We start from the raw sequence: 19,451 nt of genomic DNA on the forward strand, positions 1-19,451 counted from the left end.
CACCTCTCTCTCTTTCTGACCATGTGATCTGTGGTCTTTAAATACCTCTGGCTACTCCAGTGCGCCTCTGTACGCTGTGGTAAGAGCACTAAGAAACTTGCACCCTGACTTTTCTCATGTAGCTGTTACTACTTGCTACCGCAAAATATTTCCCATTCCTAATGATCCACACAGCCTAGCAGGTACATTTCCTCAACATCAATCATAACTCTATGCAGACACAATTATGCAGCACACACTGCATCCAAATAAAGTCAAAATGGACTCTTTAATCACCTGTATCAGCCGGTATGAAGCCAGTATCAAGCCCACAAAGGCCCTAAACGCAACACTCTATTTTTGCTCTCACACAGTTTCATGGCAGAGATTGTCTTTTACTGTGTGATGTGTCTGTGTTGTGCCAGAAAGTTAACGCGTGGGAATGACTGGGGTGGGGATCATGTAACATGAGTGGGACAGTGAGAATGCTTTCTATATTTGGCTGGACATGCTGTTTGTGCCCATCTTGGGCCGTAGACTCTGTGTGTGTGTGTGTGTGTGTGTGGTGTGTGTGTGTGTGTGTGTGTGTGTGTGTGTGTGTGTTTATGTTTGTTGGCTGACTGGTTCTAGGATCTGTAATGAATAATATAATGCTGATTTGAGCTTTAAGTCTGACTTCAAGGTCTGTCTTCTGGGAGAGGCAGTTAAAAAACTGACATTTAACAAACTGCATTAGATTTGTTTCNGTGTGTGTGTGTGTGTGTGTGTGTGTGTGTGTGTGTGTGTGTGTGTGTGTGTGTGTTTATGTTTGTTGGCTGACTGGTTCTAGGATCTGTAATGAATAATATAATGCTGATTTGAGCTTTAAGTCTGACTTCAAGGTCTGTCTTCTGGGAGAGGCAGTTAAAAAACTGACATTTAACAAACTGCATTAGATTTGTTTCTGCTTGTTGTTTGATCAGCACGATAATGAATCTGCTTTATTTTATCTGCCAAAACAACCTAGGAAATATTCTGTTCAGCTCTCTTACTACTTCACAGCATTTCTCTGCTAAAGGCAGGACAAACATTTCTCTTATTTTGCATAGAAGGAGCAACACACTCACCTGGCCCTTCAGGCGCACGTCGTCCCAGGCCCTTAGCTCTGGTACCCTGTGTGGGAAGCCCAAACCCTTCTCAAATGGCTGGGTACCTCTGAAGTGCCCCCGCAAGATCTCTGAGTGCCCCATGTCCCTTACAGGCTGAAGCAAGGCCTCCTGGGACATACGGGACTGGTCCTCGTCCACAGTGTTACGTACTGATGACATCATGGTGTCCATGGCCTGCCTGGGCTTAGGCTGGTTGCCCACCCAGGCCTGAGTAGGGTCAGTGACAGGGATCCACCCCGGGCCTGTCTGTTCCTGCAGGTAGGAAAGGAAAGAGCCTCCACCACCTCCGTTTCCACCATTACCTGACCTGGAAGGAGAGAACGGATCAGTGAGGAGGTGGTACATGCACTATATGCTTACTGCAAAGAAAGGCAACTGTCATAATCCCTGGGTGATCATTTCCTCTTCACGGAAATTTTCGAAAAAACTCCAGTTTACCACAGACATTTTCTGACATGCAATTAGGTTAAATGGCCTAGAAGCACAGATTTATTGTTTGCTAATGAGAATGTGACTTTGCACTGTCACCTGAGAGGCAAACAGGGGGCTGACTCACCTATCTCCATTTCGATCTGCAACACAGCTCAGACCAGGTGACTCACTCAGCCGAGCATACACCCTTTGCTGTCCTGCAACAAGAGAAAGCCCTTCCTCTGAGCCCGTCCCTCCTCCTCCTCCTTCTCCTCCTCCTCCTCCAGCTCCATCACCACCAGTCGTACTGGTGACTGCTGATACCTCCGAACTTGCCTCTGACCCCTGACCATTGTTCAGCCCGTTAAGATTGATCCCAGCAATGGTGCCCCCAAGCGAGGCTGGCGTGGCAGTGCTGAGCGAGTCAACACCCATCTCTGAATCGTCTTCGGGCAACTCAATGGAGCCACTCAGCACCCCACCCCCTCCGCTGGCTGCGCTTGCCTGACTGGCCGGCCGACCCAGGCTTCCATACGGCAGCCCCAGCAGACCTTCTGAATCATCAGCATTGCTGCACTCCAGCGAGGAGTCCTCCACAGGCACCAGGGAGGGGCTGTTGCCTGAGGGCCACACCTGCACATCAGACATCTCCATGAGGGTGTCTTCTTCTGTGGTGGCAATGGGTGCACAGTCCAGACTGGAAACTTCCTGCCAGTAAGGCTCAGCGCCCAGCGGGGAGGGCAGGCTGTACTGCATGGAGGCCGGTGAGAGAAGCTCTTCCTGCGCGAGCCCATAACCTGGAGCGAGACAGAGAGAGGCACACTGACACCCGGCCCCCCACCTCGCTCCCCACCTCAACCCCACAGCACCGGGAACCCGGGAGGGGGTAAGTACCCCTGCCCAGGAGCTGGGCATCTAGGGGAGGAGTAGAGGAGGCTGAAGGGAAAAATGGGAGAAAAGTGGGGAGGGAGAGAGGGGAGGGCCAAGACAATAGGAGCTGGAATAAAGGTGCAAGGAGCTTAGGACAAGAGAGCAAGGGCAACTTTTAGAAGTGGGGTTGTCAAGCTCGATCAGCCAGCGCTGACGGTGAGAGCAGCAGCGGCAGCAGCAGCAGACACAGCCAGATGTACCGAGAGACTGAGACTGAGGTTCGAACCCAGCAGTGACTGATGCTGCTCTGCTGGCTGCCACCTGCGGGGAGACGGACAGGAATTACTGTCTCTGGGACACTGTCTGACACAGCTGTCCAACAGTGACAAACTCTTTGTCACACATACACATGCCATAAACACGCTGTCTCACTCTCTGTCTCATACTATCACACATACACTCACACTCATAAATGCATGCATTCAAACCCACTCAAAAACAGGCAGGTTAATATTGTTGTCAGGCTGGATAGCATGCATGCAGGCAAACTCATTCTCTACTCACACACATGTTCACACCTCAGCTCACACCACACAGCTTCTTTCTCACTGACACATATATATTTGTTATAATGCACTCAATATAACACAGCTACACTTAGTTGGCAGTTTATTAGGAACACCTCACTAAATCTAATGCAATCTAATACAAAAGTCCTGCAATAAATCCCTCCTTCACAGAGGTTATATGTTCAGTTTGTGTTGAAACTGGTTTAGACAGATGTTGATTCAACTGTATGATTATTTTGGAGGAGGTAGTTTGTGATGCTGTTGAACTGTCTTGCATAATACAGACAGTTGTATATTGTTTTGTCCATCCCAATTATAAGATTTATGAAGGGAGGATTTATTGCAGGATTGTTGTATTAGACTGCATTAGTTTTACCAAGGTGTACCTAATAAACTGCCAACGAAGTGTATATGAGCATATAACTTGTAGTATTGCTGATATTTATGCAAACACATATACAGTAGACTTGATTTTCCCTCTGTTGAGAAAGCCACATGGTTGCTGCCTCAAACATGTATTTGATTTAGTATTTCAGGTGAAGTTGTATCAATTAGAAAAACTGAAAATTGTTAATGTACTGTGGACTCAGGTCACTCCTACAAATGTTTCTTGAACACCCTTTGTAATAGTATCTCTTCTTTTTTGTAAAGGCAGACCTGGCATGATGGAGTATAATGTCACAGCAGCAGGAATGATTTCTTTATTGAAATAATAATTTTATAGTGCACAAAAAATCTAGTTGGAGACTATGAAGAGTGTGCGTCTACTCTCATCAAAGGCCTACTGAATTATTTATCCTGAAAATGACCAGCTGCCCTAAAAATTAAGTGAAGAGTTTATGTAAAAATTTTGATGGATGACAATGCAGTTAAAGCAGAGTGTGAGTGGTACTATTACTGTAACACCACACGACCAAGACATATATTAACCAGAGGATGAAATAGGAGATATGGTGCAGGCCAAGAGCAGCAAAGAGAAGAGAATTTCTCTCCTGCATGATCATGTGTGAATGCATAGGAGACAGAGAGAGAGAGAAAGAGAGACACTGACTGTATGTGTACACTGTATAGTGATGACAAAACAGCGCAGAGCTGTGCAGGGTGTAACTTGATTCATGGTTGGCAGTACTGCAGTTGAGTACTGCTGAGAGTGCAGGAGATATTTGTGACACCAAGCAACCAAACAGACCTCTTGTCCTACTTTCTGTTCTCTCTTTCAGCCTCTCAACTGCTGTCATCTGTCTATCGAAACTATGACTCATAAATACTGTATGTCTATCATTTTGTAGAGAGCATTGTCTAATGAAGTTAAAAGTTAAAATAAAACAGACAAAAATCAGATGTAAAAACAACAATACACTGACTCATGTTCACATATTTTACTGTACTACCAGAAAACAGAAAATATTGGCTAAAGTGTTAAATATAAGTTTAAAATCACAATTCCTTATTTATCTGGGTCAAGATTTGTCAGGTTCCTTTAAAGTAAAGGGGTCAAATACAATTATAGTTTTAATAATATCATTAAAAACAGCAAATTCTAAATTCAGCTGGAATCTACTGACCACCTACTTTCACTTTAAATCCTTAACAAACCTATTCACTGTATTATGGATTACTTGCAGATGGAAATCTGAGCCATTACTGTGGCTTTTTCAGTTTTCTCTTTCCATGTTAGTAGATGAAGCAATGGCGGTGAAAGAAAGAGCTTTGGAAAAGAAAGAAATTGAGGGAAGGGAAAGTGTGAAATATGAGAAATGTGGCTGTGATTGCCTGACCCCCCTGATTGAAAGACACAAATACAGAAAAACAAAGCAGTGACGCCCACGTAAGAATACATGTAAAGGAAATATACTAATTTTGCCCATACACCTAAACACTGATACACTGGGCACACGTATATGAAAGACACAAAACACTTACAACGTAAAACATACATAAAGACGCTCACACTGATACACTCACACAGACCGACTGATGAGATTCACTTTACACAATAAGCACATTTATAATATCAAACTGACCCTTGTACAACACTCACAAAGACATTAAACACATATGTTTCAAACAAAATCACCCAACAGAAGGACACAATTTATGTAGAATCAATGACATACAAAACAACCACAACATTCATACATGAACAGAGCAGACACAAGTCATAGTTCACAAAAAAAGGTTTGTGTGCCTTTTTTACCCCCCATAGGACAGGTCACTGAGGAGGAACAGGGACAGACTGTAGGATCAATATCAGTATGCATGCCATGCAGAGACAGATGTCTATCAGTTTAGCAGCCTTAGGTGCCAATGCAATGTTTGAGTCGTCATCTCCAACAAGTGTTACTCCTGCCCTTCATCCCAGTGTCTCCATGCAAACACAGGGGGAGATGACAATGAAAGTCAGCCTTCATGCACATGCAGTCAGGCAGTAGAGCAGGGAAAGAAGGGATGGGAAAAGAGGGAAAGGACAGAGTGGGAAAAAGAGAAAAGAAGGGCAGCAAGAGAGAAAGAGGAATATAAAATAGGGTGATGAACACAGACAGAAACAGTGAGAGAGAGCGAGGGTCACCTCCCCCCTCCCAGTGGGTGCTGAGTACACAGTCTGTGTGAGGGTTATTGGTCTCAGAGCGGACACTTAAAAAGGTGGGGTTTTCAAGAATACAAAAAATAAAGAAAATGCACGACTAGTCGCAAAAAAAAAAAAAAAAAAAGATAAAGATGTGGGTCAGAGGTCAACATGAGGTCGGCATGAGGTCAGAGTTCGGAGAGGAGTGAGAAGGAGGAAGAGTAAGGCGGCTAGGCTGCAGATGACATGTCCAGAGAAACACAGAGAGAGGGACAGATTCACAGGGAATGAAAACAGGGCTCCCAAAAGGACATTCGGTGCACCAACATTAGCGCTAAAGAGACTCAAACTACTCCCCATGCAACCACAGGCAGACAGTATTTAAATGTCCCCTTACAAAAGTCTAAAGGAAGGGGCTCTTACGCTATCAGTTATTGTGTGTGTATTTTCATTTTCTAACCAGGAAATTATCTTGAATAAACCTTGGAAATTTGCTTACCTACAGTAGAGGTGCATTAGAACTATGAAGAAAAACTGATAAGTAAAATCCTACTGACATCGCTTTCACAATAGAAGGAGAGACAGAAGATAGAGAAAGATAGAATAAAGGCTGCAGTGTGACTCATTTCTCTACACTAACGAATATTCTTGCTGCTTTTTCTGTAAAACCTCTCGATAAAAAAAATGCTATTTCGGTGATAATAACAAATGGCTTCTTTTGTATGGAGGACTGAACCTGACTTAAATTAATAATTTGACATTTTTGGAAATACACATATTCCCTTTCATTGCAAAGAGTTACATGAGCAGATGGAAGCCACTCTCATGTCTGTATGCTAAATGTGAAGCTACCGCTAGCAGCCAGTTAACTTAGCTTAGCAAAAAGACAGGAAACAGATCCCTTCTCTAATTATCAAGTTAAATATTGTTTGTTTAATCCATTCAAAAAAAGTTTATGTGCTGGACTATTTGCTATTACTTGGCATGGTAACTTCTTGCCAGGAAACCCACAGAGACTCCAGGAAAGTACTACTCTGCACCTGGCCAAAAACAGAGCCTGGAAAGAGCTAGGCTAGCTGTTCCCCCTGTTTCCAGTCTTTTTGCTAAGCTAAGCTAACTAGCTGCTGGCTGTGGCTTCATATTTAACAGACACTTTTGGCAAGAGAGTAAAATAACATATTTCCAAAAATATCAAACTATTCCTCTAATATGAAATGAGTAAATGAATAAATTCACCTGTGAAACAAATTGAGAAATAAATAAGCTATTCAAAAATGTATAAATAAATCTAATGCACAGAAATCAAAAGTAAATTCATGCATTTTTATTTATTCTAGGGCAGCGGCTTGAAAGTTATTTTCAATTTCTTTGAACATTTATAGATTTATTTTTCATTTATTTGCCTGTTTTATTTATTTGTTCTTTTTCAATTTATCCGACCATTTTATTCATTGACTCATTTATTTTATTGCCTAATAAGTCAGGTTTGGTCTTCCACTTCGTAGACGTACTAAATAGCAACAGTAAGGAAAAATGTATTGAAACCCGTCACTGTGATGAAATAAGCAGAAGACACAATATCCACATATTCGTAGTGCCACCACGTTTTTACGCAGAAAGTCAAAGCAGGAACGGCCTTTGGGAGGCAAGTAGCCAGACAGATAGACAGACACACCACAGATACACGGTTATCAGATTCACTGCAGCTGTGATCTGAATGTCTCCCTTTTCACCCTTTGACCCTCATGGTCATATCTGTATGCATTGTTACATCTCTGATTATTGCTCCAGTTTTCACAGAGAGGACCTGTCACCTGGCGGACTGACTCATTGCCTGCACTGGATACAGAGAAGAGAAGCCAGTCCATTAAGAGGGGGGGGGGGGCTCACACCAGTCCGGAGGTGAAAATGGAGTCAATAAGATGTAGGTTATGCATGTGTGAAGGAAACCATGAGGAAAAAGAGTAAAAGACTGAGGACTGACAGTTGTTAAGAAGGGCAGCTATACTAGGCTATACTTAGCATATATGTGGACTGATCATGTATGACAAGGCATTGTTTCATTGACAAAATATCCAAGCAAAAATGTAGTCCATCTAAATTTAAAATGGTGCATAAAAATACTATAAGCTACTGATCTGAATATTCAAAATGAACACAGATTTTAACCAGTTGCTCAGTTGGGGGTTCTTTCAAATTCTGGGGCTCCAGCAAAAACACTGACCCCCACGCATTCACCATTTCACCATTTCACCATTTCACCATTTCACCACTTCACCACTTCACCATTTAAGCATAACTTTCTGTATACTTCACTATATTTCTCTACTACCTTCAACCACAGCAAATAGATACAGTGTAAAATGTATAACCAAAGGCACTACAGAGTTTGTAGTGTAGTAGGAGTGTCCTGAGTCCCTCTGCATATTGCTGGGGGTAAAGTCCTGCAAAAGTTTGACGTTTGTGGCAGCTTTCATACACAACAGCATCATGGGAAATAAAATAAGAAAGACGTGGGGACAACACAGAGAAATCAGAGGGACACAAACTTCTCTTTACCTTCAGGGGATTTTAGGGGAAAGAGGATGTATGTTTATTGGAAAAGTGGTTTGGGATTGAGGCAAAAAGGGACATGGGGAAGGGGCTGCATTGTGGGATCTGGGGAGGGAGCTTACCATTGGTCATACCAGGGGAAAGGTGTTCTCTCTCGTTGTGTCGGCGTCTGCTAAGATCACGGGAGCCTTGTCTTGCAGGCTGAGGCGGCTGGCCCTCCAACATGCTGACGATGTCCATACGGTCAATGCTCTTCAGAGCTGTGTACAAGCTCTCCACTGCAGCGAAGACGCATGACGGAGACACGCAAGCACACAAGGAAAAAGGAGGAGGGGGGTTCCCAGCACAAACAGCAATGCAGTTACAACACCAATCTGACTTGGAACTGGATGAAAGATGCAGCAACACAAAGAATATGAGGGGATGAGGGAAATTCACAGCAATCTCAGATCTCATATACTCACTCTTGGCCCTCTTGCCCTCACGGGTGGCCCACAAGTTGAGCAGCGCAGAGCTCTGCTCCAGCAGGGAGTTGGGATTCTCCACACGGATCTTATTGATGTCATCCACACTGAGCTGAAGCTCACGTGCCAACTCTGTTTAGAAAATCAGACGGAAAAGATCAAGTAGGAAAGGGAAATATTGATATCATTTAGTCAACGTGTCATGCTGTTGTAGCATACACGGTCTTGCTCTTGAAATGGTACACTGCTTCACAGTAGCTCTAACCACAAGAGGAAGAATATTCTGTCTGTAAAATAGCTATGGCTCTTGGCAGGAAAACAGAAAATAATTAGTTTCAGTGGCTGGTTGCCATGTTATAACTTTGTTTAATCAGCAACGAGCTAGGCAAGCTTGTCAGACATAAAGTAAACATGGATGGTTCACAGCACATAAAAACAGATTTAATACATAAATCTATATCATATATTAGCATATTATAATGGTATATAGTATATTAGTATTAGTATAGATATATATTAATATATTACCAGCCCAGCTCAGCCCCAACTGTTCCGCAATCACAGCCATTTTCAGCTCTGTCCTCTCCATGGCACTCATTGACGCTGCAGAGACCAGAGCACAGCTGAAGCTTAAACATCTGAGTCTATTTAATGTAAAATTGAGATTATCCCTGCAATGCGATGCTCATGGATTCTGTATATGGAATAGTGCTGAGGATGAAGTAGTATGATGGAAAAAACTGTGGGAGAGTGAGAGTCTCATACCCATTGCAGGCTCATTTAGGGCGCTGTATCTTTCTCTTAAAGCCAGTGGGGTCAGAGTTCTCCTCCGGTCTTCACTCCCAACAATCTGCTAGTGGCAAACAAACACGCACACACCAAACAGACATCTCAGGATAAACTGTAAATTAGACTGTAAATAAATACTCCTGATGCGTCCTTTTAGTGTAATCTAACTTTGAGAGCTTTACCTTGATACATGGAGGCATAGTAATGTTGAGGTTACAGAGCACATGTTGACTGTCCTCATACTTGGTGGACTTGCGCAGGAAAGACAAAAATCCAGTGGGCTCTTTACTGCTATCTCTCACCTTAGACACACAGACACAAGGAAAGCAATGAAGACACATACATGTGTACAGTGGAGACAGAGCTGGTGGTGTAATGGTGAGCAACAAAGAATATTAAACTGAGGGAAGATTTGTAAGAGAAAGCCAAATGATGATACCTTAACAGAGACAGGAAGTCGGTTATCTCTGAAGGCCTGGAAGCTGAAGCAGCGAGGCTGCTGGGTGGCCTTCCTCACTGGCACCAGATTTCCTGAACACTCCAGGTGAAGGGGCATTCCCTCCATCACCTGCAAGGTGTGACATGGGTGTTAGCCAAAGTGAAAAGAACTTACAGTAGAAACATGTGCCAGGGCCCCAGCAGTACCTGTGTCCTCCATTATAGTCTTCAACAAACTTCAAGTAATGAATCCAAGGTGTTTGACAGAGGGTTCGAACACTTGGTATTTAGAAATACAACTTTATCACATCAGTGCGATGTGCTGCTCATCTCTCCAAACTGACCTCTATGTCTCTGCTGCGAGCCACTTCCGTGAAGTTCTCATGTTGCTCCAGGGTTTTATCCATCTTGTCGTCGGTCATGCAGTAGCAGCGCAGGCGACCCTCGCGGAGTTCATTCATCTTTGCAAACACCACAAACTTGGCCATGTAGGGTACGGCTGACAGCTCTCTGTAGAGCAGGTTGGCAAAGGAGACGGCCTCAGCTGTCCGAGGACAGTCTGCGAGCCAGAATCTGAGAGGAAATAACGACATTTAATTACAGCACTGTACATAAATCTTTGTCTTTTATAATCACAGTCGAGCTGATTGCTAGAATGATTTGAGATGGCACAGACTTATATTAAACTTCATTTAATGGTATGATGGCTGATATATTATAGGTGTTGCCAACTGAATTTACCTTGCTGACACATTGGTTGTGAAACTGGCACAGTCATTAGCATAGATAAGCTTGGTTGTGCCAGTGATGTCCTCCCATTGGGCCGGAGCTGTGCCACCTGGGAATCAGGCAGGATGAGAAAGGCCAAACTGATTAATCTAGATTTAGCAAAGGTCATAAAGAAGAAGTCTCATGGTGACAGTCTTTGTATAAAAGTAAGAAAAGAAACTTTTCTGTCCAACTATGACACCGACACTGACATCTCCACTGCAAACCAGCAATTTTGCCTCATAAATCTTTCCTGGCCATGGAAGGAAACTGCTCCCGTCAACACACACACACACACACACACACACACACACACAAATCCCAGTCATGGCAAGCAGTACCTATGACAGAGCAAAGCAGACGCAGACTGGTGGTGTCACCCTCCCCAGAGTCTCGGGGGCTCTCCTTCCAGGACGGGGGCAGGGGTATACGCAGGCCGATGGGTCGGTGAAATTTGCGTCGTCGAGGCTCCACAGTGACAACAGGGCTAAAGTTTGCCTGGTTACCCAGCAGCTTTGCAACCAGCTCATCTGGAACTGGCTGAGCCTGAGTTTGAAAGTAAATGACGGGGAGAAACAGGGTATGTAACATGGGCACAGGTTTGATGGTGTGGTAGAAAGAAGGGAAATTAGAGGAGAAAAAAATGAACAGGCAATGGAGATTTAAAAAAAAAAAAAAGATGTTGGGAAAACAGGATAGCAGATGAGATAATGGGAGGTAGATGATGGAGCAATGGATGAGCAAAAACGGGTCAAATAGAGGACAACCAAATTGGGGAAATTAAAGATGAAGAGAAAGAGAGAAAGAGAATCCCACAGTGAATAAAATACCTCATGGTTTTAACAATACATTTGGAAAGACAATAGCAACACAAATTGGTTGTAGGACTGAATAATTATTTTTTATTGTGAAAAGTAACAATGTGTGTTAACAAGAAGCATTTACAATCATTGATACAAAAAGGATATCAAAGAAAAAGACTGTGGTTTTTCATAAGGCCATTCATGACATGATTACTACAGCAACATTTTAGTTAAATAGATTTGTTTCTAAAAATTATGAAATTGTTAAAATGAAATTGTACAAGGAAATACTCAAAATTAAAATCATGTCTATTTTACTTACATTCAGTTAGATTTACTATATTCAGCTTGGAGGTTACGGCATGTGTGGTAGCATTTAGTTAGTTTACAAGAAGCATTTAGCTTGTCATAAATTCATAAATTCATTCATTCATTTGTTCATTTATTTGTCCTAAGGACAGATGTTGAACCAAAACACACAGAAGGAGGTCCATTCATACTGTATCATACTGTCATTTTGGTTTACTGAAACATAAAATTACATCTGATGATTAAAACTCATAAGTTGCAGACCTAAATATTCATAAAGAATTTTGAGTTAGTTTTTCTTTCTATACTTTGTTAAAAACAGGAACGAATGAAATCAGTCTTGAGCTGGAATTCTAAACAGTGGATATATTAACCTGTCAAAATAAAAACACTGGCAAATGGGTCCTTGGAATCCCATATCAGCAGGTCTGAGAAAATGGTGCATATTTATACAGCAAACATATCCACACTGCTAAGAATTATGTAGGCAGAAAATAAATATGATATTTAATATAGTTTTTGTTTAGAAACCTTAATAAATGTCTGAAATTATTGGAAACTGAAACTGGTAAAGGTGAAAAGTGTCACTGTGCCAAAATATGGTTGAGTGAATTGTTGACTTTAGTGAGTGCAATCTGCAATTTAATCATATTAAAAGATCCCATTACCAAATGTTCTGATTTAGATTTTACAGCTAACAGTCCAATGAAATGGTATCATTGCTTCTATGACTTTATATTGTCTTTTTGAAACAACCAAGGGGGCAGGACATTAGATATTTAGGACTAAATCATCAGTGGATGCTTGTGTAAAAAAAGGCTGGTTTGATCTGATTGGACAGGCAGAGAGGTGAGATTGTTAAAAAGTGCCCATTTTACAGGATCCTTATAAACATGTTGTTAAAAAGTAAGTATTTGCTGTATAACTAAGTATGGTAAAGTGTGCTAAAAAATGTTTTTTCTTGTCTTTGGTGTGTATTTTTGAGGAATCTTGTAGTTCTATGAACAAAAACGGGCCAAGAGCTTCAACAAACAGTGATATAACTACAATTAAAAAGGTTTAAGGCTCAGGTGCTCAGGTGTCATCCCTTTTTGTGAGAAAACACTTCTGTTTTTTTAAAAATAAGGCCTTTTTAGCACATTTTTATACATTCATGATACCAAAACCACTGGACAATGAGTATAAACACAGTCTTTCCTGGTTCCACCAAGAATGCATCAAGTAATGTTTGACTTAGGTATCTCAAATTAATGTGTTAAATATACTAAATACAGGGCTTTGCCAGTGACATAAATACATTAGTAAGAAAGACATCACTGAAGATAAAACAACAATAACATATCAGCACTAAATAAGCAGTCCACAGTTGTATAAAGGTGCCAAGTGCATGCACTATGTGAAATAAAAGGAAAAAAGGTCCTAAAAAATATGAAAAGCAAAACAAACAAACAGAAACATGAAAATAAATCAGGAAAACTTGGCACAAATGCTGATATGATCAGGTCATTCCAAGATCAATCAGAAGACATCCAACATGCTTTTTTCAGGCAACACAGGCATTAACGATTCTCCTTCCTTTTCCACATCGTCCCATCTCACCTGCAGCCCCAGGCGGACTCGTTTGGTGACTGCCGTCTCAGGGAATGTGGCCTGGACCAATGGCACCAGTTTACTTGTCAGTTGACCTCCCTCTGGACCAATCAGGTCACTCTCTTGCTGGACGCGTGATACAACAGCAAAGTAAAGGGGGAAGTCGGTAGAGATGATGCGACGAATTCGCTTCTTCCCAAGCTCCTCTTGACTTTCTAAGTCTGGGCAGAGAAGAAATGGTTAAATGATACCACTCGGTGACAGTGTTTGAATGTCTGAGAGCCTGTAATCAAGCATGACACATTTAAACCCTTACCCTCATCCATCCCATTGAGGATTGTTTCCAAAACCTCGTCGCCATAGCGATTGCGATGTTCTTTCCAGACAGAGCCGTTCTCACTCCTCAGCACCACGAGCTCCCGGTCACCACGACCCAGAGCAGCAAAGTGCGGGATTTCCACTATCACTGGTCTGAACAACACAAATGGATTGTACATGAACAAATGTTAATCATTTATTAGAAATATATAAAATAATAATTAAAAAAAAAAATAAAAGGGTATTGTATTGATCAGTGACCAGGATCGATATTCATCAACATAAACTAAATGTAGGCTAGTAACTAATAACTAACTTTAATTTACTGAATTCTAATTTTAACAAAGGCCTAAAATGAAATTAAAAAACCTTAACTGTCTCAGGTGAACAAAGAGAAGAAAGTTTCAGTTGCTGGCAATACTTTTATATTTCCCCCCATTTAGCATTTATAAGCAGTATATCAACATGTGAGAAAAGGTTTATAAAACACTATAATGTAGTTGTAAGCAGATATAAGAGTTTATTAATGTATTTGTTAACCACTGTAACCCGTCCTGTGGACACCCATAAGTGAAAGCTGCAGTAAAAAAACACAGTTGTAATAATGTAAAATGTCCTTATAGCTTTGTATAACTAGATTATAGTGTGTAATAAACCATTTATTAAATGTTCATATACAGCTTACAAATGCTAAAGCGCTTTGAAGTAATGTGCTACCCAGTGGCTTCCTCACCCCAGGAACTGCATGCCGGCTGGACCCAGGGAGATGATCCTGCTGGCTAGCCCCTCTCCCTCCACCAGAGGGGGGGGGCTGGTCAGCTTCTGTGGCTTCACCAGGCGGCAGGTGATGCGGGTGGGGGCCGCACAGGTCCGCGGAGGTATGATGACACGCAGACCATTATGCCTGCTGCCTCGCATTGAGCCGCCCCGAGCATCCACCATAAAACTGACCAGGAACCTGTCATTGGACAAAGATTGTGATTATTAGATGCCAGAACAGATATGAAATAGAGATGACGTGAAATAAAATGCTTTCCTCTGCTTTATCGCTGCACTGACCCTGTGTGTATGGGACTGGCGACTGGGCTGACATTGTCTGATGTCTCAGTCGCTGGGCTGCTGGGAATCAATGAGTCCTCATCATATTCTTTGGGCAGTGGAAGTGGAGTGTGTTGCTATAACAGAAAGAAAAACTGTTCAAGAACACTGTTTAGCATAATGTTTTATATGAACTGTATTATTTACACCATAATCTGTTTAATGGAGAGGATATGGGCTTTGATAAAAGATTATGACTATACAGTGGATAATGGAGAAGATACATCATTAAACTTCAAAAGGCCGTTGAGGATTGATGTCATGTTACAAAAAACGCTTCTTGTTGCATTCTTCCAAAGAAAGTCAAATCGAAGTATATATTTTTTAAAGTCTTAATCAAAACTGTGAGTTTAGAATAAGACATGTACACAATACACAACCCTTCATATTATAATCACATTTAAAAACACAAAACTTGATTCTAAAAGTTGACCTTGGAAATACTATTTTGACTACAAAAACACAGTAAGTGGACCTTAACTCAAGGTTCACTTACTAGCTTGTTACTGAGCTTGTAACTGCATCTCACAGTCTTCATCAGCAGGTGAAAGTTGCTCAATCGACATTTATTCCACTGAAGAAGACTGTGAGATGTGGTCCTTTAGTAAAACTTAACTCCACTGATTTGTTTAAGTGACAACACTTCAACTTGGGCGTGGAGCCGACAAATTTATAACAGAGTCCCTGCTTTGCAAACTGGGGAGGACAAGTTTGAAAGATGATGACACATAATGAAAGACACTATTGAGTTGCATTATGGGAAATTAATGGATCTAGGATTTTTGGACCATTCTTTTTTGTCTTGCAATTCCCCCAATGTTATGGAACTGCAGTATGAAATTGCTGGAGAACAACTTAATATTTTCAGTTTGCAGTATCTTAGTCATGCTGTTCTGTACAGTACCTGATCCATCACATGTTCTTTCAGGATAACGGTCTCTGGAGAGACACGGGGGATCCTAGGAATGGCTGGCGAGTAATTTCTGTTGTATGAAAAGATGAAAACACAAGTCAGATGAAAAAAGTTTCTCCACATCTCACCTCCTCCCAAGTGCTCATCCCTGGTGTTCAGTGAGTGTCTATGTTGTATTCCCCTCTTTCCATCCACCTATTAGCCTGTGGCTACCAGCTTGGCTCTCTCCCCTACTTCCCCACCCAGCCCCCCTTACGCTGTGCCCAGCCCTCTCTCGTACTCCAGTGATTTCTTGGGGGAGAGGAAATCGTCATCATGGTCTTTCATGTCATCCATCTTCATGTACCTGGCCCCTTCTGTCCCCAAGAGCTCCTCTCCTTCAGAGAACAACATGCCAAAGAGAGCGAACAGACCATGGTCAGGTTGGTGAAACAGCACAAGAGAAAGAGAGAAAGAAAAGAACAAGATTGTTAGCAGCGGTTAGAAGGGTTAGAAAACATGATAACCCAGGATTTAGGTGATGGCTCTGTGATTTAGGGGTTAGACTGGTGAAATGAAACATTAGTGACGATGTTCTGTACACTGACCTACTGCTAGTCTGTGGCAGAAAAAATAAATGCAGCCACTTCTATAGAATACCAGAAACACTTGAAAATAGGGTACAAGGACAGGAACAATACAGCAGGTCACTATAATCAGTTGTAGTTTCAGCCTGCTGAGTCTGACACTTTTGATTCAGCACAGCTAAACATTACTACATTGAAACAAGAGAGGACAATTTATAAATGTAGTGTTGAGTTTTCAAAAACCCATAAAAGCTCAGTTAGAGACAACAGCATTATAGATGTGCGCAGAGCACTGTCTCTGGGGAGAGCATGCATCAGCATAATCTCATTCCAGAAATTTGTTGTCTAGTGAATAAACAGTTATTGAACTGGAGGTTTTAGAGGTTTCATCTGGCTCAGAGAGTGATGTATGAGGAGATTTGCTCTAAAACACATGAATACAAAGACAGACAATCACAACAGCATCAAGACACGACAACACACGTGACAGGAGTACAAGTTGTTCTTTACTCCACCTTGAACGCACAGTACAGCACATCTTGATGTGAGCAGAGGTGGGTATTTGGTTACTTACCCCCCAAAACTCGCTGCAATTTTCTAGATTTCACCGGCAACAAAAGCAGGTCTTCCCTGTGTGTATTAATTTGTGATCATATCGGCACAGCTTGTGTGAGTGGGTGTCTGTATTCGCTGCAGAGCCAAAGTGATGTCGTAGGTGTCATTACACTATGTTTGACTCTGTGAGTGCACTTCCCACAGGTTCATATGAGTCAGCCCGTGTCCTGGATATTCTCTGTCTTGTGTGCCATGCGCATGTTCCACGTCGGGTAGGCAAAGTGTTACTGTATGCAAGCCTGTACATCGGACATCCTGCCAGCATCATTTTATCATTCCGGATATGAGATGTGTCTTTAAGATGGCAACTCAGCTACTTTCTATATTTAGAGCAACGGTGACAATCTGTCAGTTAAATTATCAGGGGACTAAAAATATCAAGACATAATGTCCTCTGACATCATTGTCAGGGTTGTTGTTAACTTCAGGCATTAAAAGTTAAACCTGCAGTAAGTGATTTTTTTTTTGGCCATTTAGAGGCAGCAGAAACAAGCTGTGAACTATAACGTGACACTATCACTTTTAAGCTGATGACAAACTTATTAGTAAACAGTTGCTTATTGACACATCTAGAGCAACATTAGCATTTTTTTTGGTGTCATGTCTCTGTCCACCTGACGAATCTAATTCCAATATTCATTCTCCTTTTAGCTCCTTTTTGGTCTCTACCACTCCTAGGGTAAATATCTAGCTACTTAGCTAGTTTGCTAAATGCTACACTATGTTCACAAGCTATTTGCTAACTGGGTCTGTCTACTGTTTGGTGCTGGGAAAGTAGTGTAGTTGGTTATTAGAGGTTTTCTGCTGTGAACAGGTGCCTTTTGCTATTGAAACTTTTTGAGAACGGTGAGAGTGAACCAAAAACGTAATGTTGCAGCTCGGAAAACCAAAACAATTAGTCGACAGTCGCTATAAGCCTTTGTAATTCTCATAACACCCATGCACCTCCTTTCAGATGCAAGCAGTCACCTGATCCATTGTCAATAGAAAAATGTTAATCAGAGCCACTTTAACCATTTTATTAAGCCACCATTCGCCTCAAACTGCAGACCCAACCAAGACAGTTCACATGTAAGATGCACAATGGAGACAGATTGAAATGCAGACACTACTTTAAACATAAATATCAAAACAATGACTTCAGAGAGACATTTACACAACTCAACTGTGAAATACTAAGGCTCACAAAGCAGTTTTTGGACCAAATATTCAATAAATTTGATTTGATATTAGTAACGATGGATCCAGTACTTATAGGGGTGGTCTGTACGTGCTGACTATGACTGTAAAAACAAGGACTGCTGTCATCACATGGAGGAAAAAGGACACCTGGAGAGTTAGAGGATGAGTGTGTCATTGAAGGGACATATAAAGGTTACAGACATGGGTGCTATGGGTGCATGCCAATGAGAAACCAGAGCCACCATCACAGTGAGCACCACTACAGAGGGAACGAAAGAGAGAGGTAGGGAGATAAAGATGGACAGAGTGAGCTTGAAATGGAGCCACACAATTTGTTACAACGACCTATGAATGCCGCACAAAGAGAGAAAGAGACATTCATACCTAATGTTAGCTGTGCAATTCCTAAAAAAAAGGGCAAAAGGCAAAACAGGAATTGAAAAAAATAAATTTATCTGAGCAGTTCAAACATAAAATTAGCCTAGTAAAAAATTAAGTAATATTTGTGTAACACTGACAGTCCATTACACATTGTTTCTTCCTGTTTTATGTGATTAATAATAATTCTATTACTCTACCTTCATCCTCAGACACGTCTAGTATCTCATCCACTGTTTCAGGGAAACTCATGCGATGTTTCTCTGTGGTTGTCTGCAGGGCACAGATAGAGGAGAAAGAACCAATTACAGATGACATCAACAGAACAAGTGAAAAAGTTTTAAACTTGAATTTTAAATAGTTTTCCCATGTGATTACCATGGCCACATAATGCCAGTACTGTACCATGATGGCATAATAGCATTTTTAAACTTCTCACCATGGAAACTGTCTCCTCAGTGACAAGCTTCAAGACGTCAATCACAGAGATGTAGCCCAACCTCTTAGCAATGGCGAGAGCTGAAGTACCGTTCTAACAGACAGAGAGGAGCAGATTGATCAGATCACTGAAGACCAAACTTCTTAAATGAGCTTAAGGGAAGAGATGGCGTATTCATGCTCACTGTAGTGGTCTCGTTGGGCTGGGCTCCATGCTTCAGCAACAGTGTCACAATGTCTGTGTGTCCCTGCTGGGCCGCCTGGTGCAGAGGAGTGTATCCAAGCTGGAAGAGTGACAAAAGACAAGACAAAACAAGCGAATACGTCAACTTGGGCTCTGGGAACTGCTGACCTTACCTGTCAGACAACCTTTCTAGAATAAACTGTGTTTCTAATTACAACGCATATGGGCATTTATTATCATACAAGTATGAATAAAAATGAACCAGTTTTGAACTGCAACTGTTAGTGAAAGTGTCCCTGGAATAAACAGCAAATCATGTTATTAAAAAAGAGTTACTCCCATCATCCCTTACATAAAAAAACAAACAAAAAAACAACAGGAAACATCTTATCATACTTAAGAGATAAAATACCCTCATACCAAAAATCATTATATAAAAAGGCCCATGTTAACAGCTGGGGATGCCTGCTACAGTCACGACCCATGCTGGAGAATGTATTAT

The 19,451-nt window shown here is 41.6% G+C and overlaps 1 protein-coding gene across 1 annotated transcript in view; it reads right to left on the bottom strand.

Moving 5' to 3' along the window:
• Positions 1-19,451, bottom strand: part of ank1 (ankyrin 1) — a 40,856-nt gene that overhangs the window by 5,094 nt on the left and 16,311 nt on the right. Inside the window, exons 20-40 of the mRNA XM_022757639.1 lie at positions 18,951-19,049; positions 18,767-18,859; positions 18,528-18,600; positions 18,334-18,354; positions 15,843-15,963; positions 15,578-15,656; positions 14,635-14,750; positions 14,309-14,533; positions 13,574-13,728; positions 13,267-13,478; positions 10,897-11,101; positions 10,529-10,625; positions 10,132-10,360; positions 9,789-9,917; positions 9,532-9,651; positions 9,326-9,410; positions 9,089-9,163; positions 8,561-8,692; positions 8,219-8,374; positions 1,684-2,335; positions 1,086-1,434 (exon numbers count right to left, since the gene is read on the bottom strand). Coding sequence (XP_022613360.1) covers positions 1,086-1,434; positions 1,684-2,335; positions 8,219-8,374; positions 8,561-8,692; positions 9,089-9,163; positions 9,326-9,410; positions 9,532-9,651; positions 9,789-9,917; positions 10,132-10,360; positions 10,529-10,625; positions 10,897-11,101; positions 13,267-13,478; positions 13,574-13,728; positions 14,309-14,533; positions 14,635-14,750; positions 15,578-15,656; positions 15,843-15,963; positions 18,334-18,354; positions 18,528-18,600; positions 18,767-18,859; positions 18,951-19,049 — 3,423 coding nt within the window. The remainder of the gene's footprint in view (positions 1-1,085; positions 1,435-1,683; positions 2,336-8,218; positions 8,375-8,560; positions 8,693-9,088; positions 9,164-9,325; positions 9,411-9,531; positions 9,652-9,788; positions 9,918-10,131; positions 10,361-10,528; positions 10,626-10,896; positions 11,102-13,266; positions 13,479-13,573; positions 13,729-14,308; positions 14,534-14,634; positions 14,751-15,577; positions 15,657-15,842; positions 15,964-18,333; positions 18,355-18,527; positions 18,601-18,766; positions 18,860-18,950; positions 19,050-19,451) is intronic.

The sequence above is a fragment of the Seriola dumerili genome, unplaced genomic scaffold (assembly GCF_002260705.1).
Source record: "Seriola dumerili isolate Sdu_G_001 unplaced genomic scaffold, Sdu_1.0 BDQW01000290.1, whole genome shotgun sequence".
Classification (NCBI taxonomy): domain Eukaryota; kingdom Metazoa; phylum Chordata; class Actinopteri; order Carangiformes; family Carangidae; genus Seriola; species Seriola dumerili.